This window comes from Microplitis demolitor, chromosome 2 (genome assembly GCF_026212275.2).
Source record: "Microplitis demolitor isolate Queensland-Clemson2020A chromosome 2, iyMicDemo2.1a, whole genome shotgun sequence".
Classification (NCBI taxonomy): Eukaryota; Metazoa; Arthropoda; class Insecta; order Hymenoptera; family Braconidae; genus Microplitis; species Microplitis demolitor.
The window spans coordinates 16,020,335-16,030,454 of NC_068546.1; the positions used below are offsets into that span (position 1 = coordinate 16,020,335).

The window sequence follows — 10,120 nt, forward strand, 5'->3', positions numbered from 1 at the left end:
GGTTCTATGTGAGAGAACCGTCGTGGCCCGGGTTTCATACATCGTCATCTGTTTTGACTACCCGCGAGCCACGGCGACTCTTTTATCGTAACCGATTTCCGTTATATTGCGTAAAATTAATTTAATAAAAATAACTAATTTAATTTAATCAATAAAATATTACGGGAACGTAACAAAATCATAAAATTTTCAGCCTCTAGACCACCGGGTCCCCTTAATATTCAAAATTCTTAAGCGCCGTTTAAATATTTAAATTTTGAGCTCAAATTTTCGGCATAGTCATGATTTTACAAATATAAACTATTGCTGCCACGAGAAAGAAAAAATTTAGAATTAAAAAATCTGAATTTCAATCATTTTTTATATTTTCAAAATTCGTGAGCGACCTTTTGAAAATTCTTTATCGAGCTGATTTTTGGAGAGACTTCTTGACACATCGTAAGCTAACAAATTTTCATGCGAGATCAAAAAAAAAAAAAAATTGTCGGTTTTTTTGCGCCACCCTAATATATAAATATATATGTACATATATTGGACCTATATACATAATTAAATATTTATAGGTTTCATATCAATGAAGTCTGATCAGATCTAATCATACATAGACATATATAACTACATATAAGTTTATATCAGTCATGTCTGATCAGATCCAATCATATATAAACTTATGCACGACTATACATGAATTTATATTAGCCATGCCTGATCAGATCTAATTATATATAAACCTATATCTAATTATATATGGGTTTGTATCAGTCATGTCTAATCAGATCTAATTATATATAGACCTATAGCTGATTATAGATGGATTTATATCAGTCACGTCTGATCAGATCTAGTTATGTATAGTAGGGTGGTCGTTAAAAATTAAATTTTCTCAGGTGCCCCATAAAAAGCTTCTTTTTAGTGAAAAAATACGTGGGGAATTTAGTTTTTTTTTTTTTTTTAAGTAAAAAGAACACGTGCCGAAGGACGATCAAAGTTCATTTTTCGATACAATCGTGGTTTTTTTAAATGCCGCTAATCATGAAATAATATTTCGTTATTTTTTAATTCAATATAATTTAAAATGATTCATTCTAAAATTTATGCTCCAAAGCAAAATAATTTAGTCAATTTGGAATGATTTAAAATGATTGAGAGTTACGTAATCTCAAATCATTTCAAATTAGATTTTTTAATCAGGGAAGTGATACTGCAATCCCTTTCGATGTTTAATAAGTCGATCAAGAGGATTTTTGCAGAAATAAGGATTCTCGAAATGAAAAGCTTTTCCATATAGGTTTTATTGTTATAGTATGTATTATAGTATATCATACGACTGGTATACGAATAACACTCGTTCATATACAGAGTATACTCACTTCTGCTTCTACAGCGGCTAGTAATATTTTTAATTTTTTATTCGTTCCATTGCTTAGATTACTTTGTGACATGGTAGCCAGCCTTATCTTTTTTTTCATATAGTTTTGCCTCAAGAAATGAGATTTTTTTTTTATTTTTCTCCAAAAGTTCCTTCATTTTTTTTTCAATATTCTAATGAAAATTATTCTCGGAGACACAACTCAAATTATTTTTAGTATAATTAAGACAATTTCTTACGTTCCAATTACAATGACAAAATAATTATTTGCATTAAATTTATTATTGGCATCAAACAATTACATGATAAATTTTTAATTGACATAGCTAAATTTTGTTAAGTAAAAAATTGAAAAAAAAAAAAAAAAAAAAAAGACTTCTTCGAAAATCAATTAGTTTAATAATTGTGTGCAAAATTGAATGGAATTAATAGATAGTTCCGATCACCTACTACGTTTTGAGTTTATCATTAGCTATTATTTCATATTTTTTCACAACTCTAGCGATATCAACGTCTTTTGCAATTTTAAGATAATCCTGCTTTCGAACGTGATGAATAGTTGCCCATGTCGGAAGTAACTTACACATGAGTCTTATATGGTCTTCTAACTCTTCAGATGTTAGTTTAGTTCTATAAGAATTGTCGAGCTTCTCGATAACAAATTCCAGAATAAGTACACATTTTTTTTCAGCAACAAAAATATTTCTTAGAATTTTTGCTAACTCCGGAAGTCTAGCATAAATTATGGCTTCTTTTTCTTCGGTTGAAGTACGTGTCATTACCTCTAAAGCTTTTGCAGTTTGTTTTGCACGAACCTAAAAATAAAATAACTTTATCAGCACACAAAAGTATCCAGTTTAATTTTTAATTGTCATTATTTATATTTCTTAAAATTATTTTCTACGGCGTTGTTACGTCCGATCGATTTTTTTATTTCATTATATTTTACAGATAAATTTATTAAACTCCTTTTTTCAAAAAGAACGTGAAAGCGCAGAGTCAGCTTTTTTATCGTATATGCGTATAAATGAGCAGGAGCATTTGTGCAATAATGATTGACGAATAAAAAAACTTGTCATTTTCCACCAATAACAATAATCACATTTTTTCCATCAAACATCAAACAAAGTTTATAAAAAGCCTAAACGCTATCGCTCAGGGTCTTAAGCGAGTATCAGATCTCTAGAATTGAAATCCTACGATCTGTCAACAAACGTCATTCATTTGGTGGTATTTTGCAGGAATCTGTCCTAGGCATCATAAAGTCTGTAAGACATTTGTAATCCAATCTGCATAAAATTTTTAAATCTTACTAGAAGGATCCGCACAAAGGTCAAAAAGCCAGTAACTATATTAAAAATATCAATTAGGAATTCTTAAACATATGTTAAAATTTCGATTAGACACAATTAAGGTATCTAGGGTTGAATCCGTTGTAAAAATTACGATCAAACAGTAATGCAAAATCAAATATCACTTGTAGTCCAATTTCGAATCGATTCAGTTTTGCGTAATGAAGCCAACAGTGTTACATGTCTACTCACAATATCTCTACTCAAGAGAAATAGTTATAACTCTACTCATTTACTTCTTTACTCATCCTTAACTCTACTAAAATATTTTTTAACTCAGCTTCAACTCTTCTCAGTTATATCTTTACTCAGGTTCAACTAGACTCAGCAAAAACTTTACTCAATTATAACTCTATTCACATATTTTGGCCTTTCGATAAAGTAGCAATTTTTTGTGAGTAATAACCATTTCCCTTGAGTAGAGATGTTGTGAATAAACATGTAACACTGTCATGAAGCCTTCGGGTTCAACAAGAAGGTATATTATTATAAAAATACTTATTTACTTGTTAATTAATTTTAAAAGTTTATAAATGATGGAACGTTATAGTGATGAGCTCTATTGCAGTAAAGCTATTGTAATTGAAAAGTTAAATGAAAAGACCAAAGATAATAGCTTAAGTCTTATGAATTTCATTCGAAAGTAGCATATAAGATTCGATTTTACGACTCCAGCCGCGCCCATTCCACAAACTCCTTCAGGAAGACAAGTGAGCTGCAAAGTTCTAAAAGGATAAAATCTGCCGTGCTAGATGAAAGGCTTATCAAAAAGTATGTAAGAGATACATTTTTACATCTACTTTCTAAATGGATCGAAAATCAAATGCAACATGAACATGCTCAAAGACGTTTGAGTTAGTAATTTTCAAAGAGATCCACAAAATAAATAATAAATATAGGAAGAGTAATTATTTCTCCTATTCTTCAATTACTGTTGTCCGCAGCCTCCAAATCGCTTGTCTAAATTTATCTGTTCAGACGAATAGTACCGATCACGCTCAATTTTTCACAAATTGTTGGAATTAATGAGCCGCTTCAAACGCCACCCCAAAAAGCCAAATCGTTCATTCGTTAAAAAATTACAGAATATTTACACACATAGGGAAGCATGGGGTCGCCCCGGTCACCCAAATTTTAAAACGTCTATCATATAATAGATTTGAATTTAATTTTATTGTATACTCTCATTCAATTAGAAGTAATTAAAGAGCCCTAACGTTAAAAATGAATTACTAATTAATAATAATTAATAAATATAAATTTGATCGACGTTTTATCTAAAAATCAAGGCCATTATTATAAGGTTTTTTATATTTTACAAGAAGAAAAGAGTTTATAATTGACGTGTATGTAATCTACAGACATTTCTTAATCTATTTTAATTTTTATATAATGTATAATTATCAATACTTTTTTTTTAAATTCAGTTTATTTTCTCAAAACTTAGTTGGGGTCGTACAGGTCAAAGTTATGGGGTCATAACGGTCAATTTATTCACTGGTTTTTCGACTGACAATTCGTGTTTGTTTAATAAAAATAGTAACCAATATCTTATTTAATAAGTAATTAATTAATTAAGGTAAGCTTTTTTGGATTCTTAATTTTTAATTTAAAATTAATAGTGACCGGAATAACCTGCCGAATGACCGGGACGACCCGACACGTTGGGTCACCCCGGTCAAACTTATAATTTTTTTAATTCATCAAATATTTCTATTTACTTTGATACTTTCATTTTTAAGTATACGCCTTTGGTTCGCTAGATTCCATAGAATAAGATAATGTCCGTTTTATGATCTAATAAGGATAATTCGAAAAATTTTGAAGGTTTATTTCTTAGGTGATCGAGGCGACCCCACGCTCCCCTACATACGTACGTATACCCGTACATACACTCGGGCATCATTTGAAAATAGTCAGAATAGCTTCCTAGAACCTCAAAACGCCCAGCTGTTGAAAACTCGTTTTTCAAAAATCGGACCAAAACCAATAACTTCCCGAATTTTTAAAACTTTCTTATGGGGAAGTTAAAAAAAAAATACTTAAATGTACTTCGTGTGCGTTGTACGAAAAATGAATTATTCAGTCGTGTCATATCCCTTGAATGTCTCACAATTAAATAATATTTTACATTGACTTTAATAGCGCACGCCAAGTACGTTCAGTTTTTTTTTTTTTTTTTTTTTTTTTTTTTTTTTCAATTTTTCAATTTTTATAATGGAAAAAAGTTTCAGTTCTTTTTATTTTTCAAAATCTCAGTTACTTGTTGTTTTCATGAATTTAAACTTTTTTGTAAAAATATTACTTTTAATGCAGCCTGAGATCAATGTTGAACGTGTACTTGGTGCAACTTTTTAAAGAGAATTTATTTTCGAGGGTGATTTTGTTTCTTTTTATTCCTCCAGCAATTACTGGCAACAACACTTGTGTGACAGTTGAATTGAGAAATAGAAAACGACATCTAAGAAAAAAGGTGGAGTATTTAAAAAAAATTTTAAATAATAAAATTAAACTAAAAGAAAAAAATTAAACTAAAAATAAAATATAAAACTAATATATTCAAAGTTTAAGAATAATTAATAATGTAAAAAGATAGTTCAAATACTAAAATAATAATAATATAATCAAAGTAATAATAAAAAAAAGTTGAAAAATCCAAACGTGCACAATTCATTTGCTCATTCAATAGTAAAAACATTTTTTTAAATAAAAATGACAAAAAATAAATAGTAAATAATTGAAAAATAATATATAATATAAAATAAATAACTTAGATAAATGACTAAAGAAAATAATAAATTAAAGAAAAAAAATCAGTTGTGTAAAAAGAAAGGTGTGGTACATCCCTACAGAGAATTTCTCTACATTATAAAAACTCACAAAGTTTTTCCCTACACAAATCAACTCTACATATAAATTTTGACATCGCAACAACTCAACAGAAGATTATTTTCACATCGTTCCATCTCTACATGAGAATATCTCTCATATTGAAAATTTCTACAGCGATCATTCTTACACAGCACTAAGTTCAAACAGTAGAATTTTTGTTTTAACATTTTATTAATAAAGTATTAGGTGAGTTATATAAAAAAAAGAAAGAATGAAAGTGAAATTAAATTATTTAAATATTACCAAAATTATAATTCTCCCACCCCAACACAAATTTATAAAATCCAGCGGTTTCTGCTTTTAAACTGGTGGTCTTGTGTTAACTTTTCGTGTCAATTTCGATAACTTTTTTCTGTATTTGAACTTGATTTCTACTTTGGTTTATGTACAGCAACAGGTACTGTATCTTTACTCATTTTAAATCATTTTTTAACAGTACCACGGTTGTCTTATTCGACAATTAATATTTTATTAAAAATAAAAATACAGAGACAACAAAGAATATTAATTAAATATTAATTGATACAGAAAGTTAACACAAAACCACCAGTTTAAAGGCAGCAACCGCTAGATTTTCTAAATTTGTGTTGAGGTGAATCATCACTTTGATAATATTTATATAATTCAATTTCACTTTCATTCATTGTTTCTTTAATATGATTAACCTACTTTATTAACCCTTCGACACACGCGTGTTTTTACTCGACTTCTTAACACGCACGATGAGCGCCGCGCCGCCGTGTTAAATTTCATGCAATGTTAACACAAGATGAGTGTCGCCAAGATAAGCATACCAAAAATCTTCAAGGATCTTAAAAACAGCGATCGAAGGCAAAAAACTTTCACCTTGACCTTCCATAATAAATAGTATAGAATATATTTTTCAACATACCCGTTCAAGAAGAGCTTTAGGAATTCCTTTCAATGCAGGATTAGTAAAATCGTTCGAAGTTGTTAATGAAGTAATAGATGCAGTTTCCGGAGTCTTAGCTTCGACTGTTATTAGACTTGAAGTATTAGGTTGATCGGCATTACATTTTATAAGTGACAAGTCACTTTTTGACGTCATCTTTGCATCAGCTAGACGTTGTAAAGCTTTTTCCATTCGTGTATTGCAATTGAATAAAGTCTTGGCCCTCTCTAAAAAGAAATTAATAATGTAGGAATTACTGGAATATCTTACTTAAAAGACTCACGTATTCGAGCAATAACTTCCTCATTACTCAAAGTTACATTAAATCCATTCACAAGTGATAACATTTTATAATAATTCGAATTTTCAATCTTCAAATTAAAATAATAAATGGTTAAATAATTATAACGCACGAAATAAATGATTTTTAATACATTTATATTGATAAGAGTGAGTCATTAATGTTCATTTATATTTATAGCATTCAACATTGATGAATTTGTTCAATTAATGACTCGCGATATTGTCAATATTTAAACTTCATACGTATAAGTTGACTACCAGTTATATAAATATAATAATTAAATATTAAATAATATTCACCAAGGACGTCTTTAGCAGATGATGCTTTTTCAGTGGTAGGTGGTTGAGGTAATTCTGCCAACTCGATATTTGAACAATTCTCCACATTGAATTCAGGATGCCAGCGAGTTATTTTCTCTTTTGGAATGATAAGTGGGTTCTCTAAACTCATCAAAAACATTTCATGATGCGTTTTAGTCCTCTCTAGAAAGTATATCAATATGATTTAATTAATTTACATTGTTAAAATTTATTCATCATACTTCGAGTTTCTACGTTACCTAAAAGTGCATTATATAACTTCCTGCGTCGTTCTAAAAGAACGCTTGGTCCCATACTTACATCAGATGCCATCTTTAAAATATTATCACCATTAGGACTATTCCTGCCGTTGTTGTCTTTAGTTATATTCTCAATGATTGGTGTTATTACCAATTCATGTTTTTCTTGCTTTGATGTAGATCCGAAATTTCGTATTTTTTCTTGACTAAAACTAAAAGCATCAGGATAAATACTTTTTATCTGAGATAAATGCTCCAGACTAAAATTATGGCGGAGAAGTTCCTGAACAGCTGGTTTGAGTTTTCTGAACGTAATAGTTTCTTTTCGATTGAATAGCATCGCTGCTACCTGTAAAAATTTTAATAAACCTATTGATCACCGAGATGAAAGAAAAAAAAAATATTTTGGAGAAATTGAATGATATTTGATGTCTTATCGAGATTGATTGATAAATTTACCGTATCTACGCAACGAAAAGTTTCAGCTAAAAATCTGTATTTAAATGGCAAAGGCAGAGCCGGGGTTCCACTTTGACCAATAGACTGATATCTCTGATAAGCAGGAGCTTTAGTAGGACTGCATTTAACTGGACTCGATGTTGACTCTTTCGGTGAAAAAAGAAGCCGTCGTTGAGGGCTAGCAGTTGATGATAACTCAATCTTTTTAACAGGAGTTTTTGATGGTGATTTTAAACTTTTTTGTGGGCTAAAATTCATATGTAATAAATTAAACACATCGATTAATATTAATTACATATTTCGATTACACATCGATTAATAAAATTACAAATACATTGGGCATTACCTGATAGGAACTTCCAACTGAATCTTTTCGAATTTTTTTATCTGTGGTAATGGCTCATCCGAATTCAGCAAGTTAGACAGCTTTTTTTCGCACTTGTTAATATTATCAATGCGTTTCTTCAATTCAGCCAATCTGGATGATTTACTGATACGATTTTTAATTTCATCAAGAGTTAAATTTTGATGTGCTGCTCGATCCGTCAATGAAGTTGTTTTCGGCACGATACCTTCAACAGTAACCTGTTGTTCAGAATTTTCCCGATTGCTGTCAATTTTGTCAACAGGATCTTTAGGTGTCAAATTTTTTTTTGGGCTAAGTAACCCTTTTTTTTTAAAAACAACATTTTGTTTGTCATTAGTAATCGTCAAGAAAGTTTTCATTATATCGATTTCACCTTCCGAAACAATAGGTTTTTTACTTTTGACACGAGTACGAGAAACACGTCGCGTTTTTGGTAAAACCGTTGCTCCATCGAATTGAATACTACGTACTGCTGAATTAATTTTTTCTGTACCATCGTTTTTATTCTCATTGATACAAACATACACCTGTTTACAAGCACATTCTTGTATTTGATCAACAAAATCTGTCTGAGGTTCATTACCCAATTTGATATTCACATCAATTTTATCAGTTGTTCGTGTAATTTTCATTCTATCACGATCTATGATGAGAACTTTTGCCTTGTTTTTCAAGTCATCAGTTGCTTGTCGTTTTCGCGAGTTAAAATATGCCGTTACTGACGGCTGCGACATTACTTATATACTGGTATATACGATTGCAGCGCGATAATAAATAATTATAATTAGCTATTTTTAATACATACACATTAATTTAATTATATAAGAGTTACAATTTTAACATTGTCAATATGGATATAATATTGTGAATGATTGTATTTTAATTGTTAAAATTAACCTTGTTCATGAACTTTTTCGCTACTCATCAAATAACCTTATTTTAGAGCCAATTCACGCGGGAGAAAATAATGACAAACGCTCTCCTCAGTAGATTAAAGTTGTTCTAACTAGGAATGGGCGATATCTATCGATATTTCAACTATCGATGTTTTTTTTTTTTTTTTTTTTTTTTTTTTCAAAAGTATCGATGTTTTCTATCGATATTTTTTGGACAAGATATATCGATACTCGATAATAAAAACGTAGTGTCTAAAATTACCTGTGTTTAGAATAGCCTCCCGTGTGGCATGTTATCGTGCCGCACGCTTATCCCGTATTCTATCCCACCTATTTCTGATCATCTATACGGGTCGTAATAAAAAACTAAAACTATCGATGTTACGATATCGATGTTTTTTTCAATATCGCCCATCCCTAGTTTGCATTAGCAAAAGTTTACTGTACAATAGTTTCGTTGAATTTTTCGTCAAATTTCCGTCAACTTCGTACTTTTCCATTTTTTCCAACAATTTGTGTGCAACTTGCTACTAAATTTGACGTAAATTTACTGCCGACATTAGAATCTGAATTCACATCAAAAGTTGACTAGAAAAAAGTTGTCGTCAATTTTCAGGCAAATTTTATGTCAGTATTGTTAATTTTATTTAGAAAATTTTTAAGTATTTTTTTACCGTCAAATCGTAAACAACTTTAGGCATAAATTTGCTTACCTTCTAAAATGGTAAGAATGAACATTCCCTGATAGCCAGAGTGTTATGTCCTGGGAGGTTACTAAGATCGGAGCTGACGCCACCTCCTGGACAGTGGGCAGTTCGTTGTCACGCGGGACCAATTTTGAATTTGAAAACAGTGGATAAATTTATTGTTTACTACGATGATGATGATTATGATTGTTATTTAATGAAATAATTAAGTTATAGATAAGGATAGATGTAATTGATAGAATAACTTTTATCTGAAGACTGAGTTTATTATAAAGTATGGATAAAACTTAATCAGTAATAAC

At 30.0% G+C, this 10,120-nt stretch overlaps 1 protein-coding gene across 1 annotated transcript; it reads right to left on the reverse strand.

Annotated features, from left to right (window-relative positions):
• Positions 1–1,632: 1,632 nt before the first annotated feature.
• LOC103576025 (DNA replication factor Cdt1) lies at positions 1,633–9,241 on the reverse strand. Its single transcript, XM_008556048.3, has 6 exons — positions 8,195–9,241; positions 7,849–8,095; positions 7,390–7,738; positions 7,130–7,312; positions 6,506–6,753; positions 1,633–2,184 (listed from the first exon to the last, which is right to left on the reverse strand). Exons 1-6 carry the CDS (start codon positions 8,947–8,949, stop codon positions 1,819–1,821), a joined length of 2,148 nt encoding a protein of 715 aa, XP_008554270.1. The 5' UTR covers positions 8,950–9,241; the 3' UTR covers positions 1,633–1,818.
• Positions 9,242–10,120: the final 879 nt, after the last annotated feature.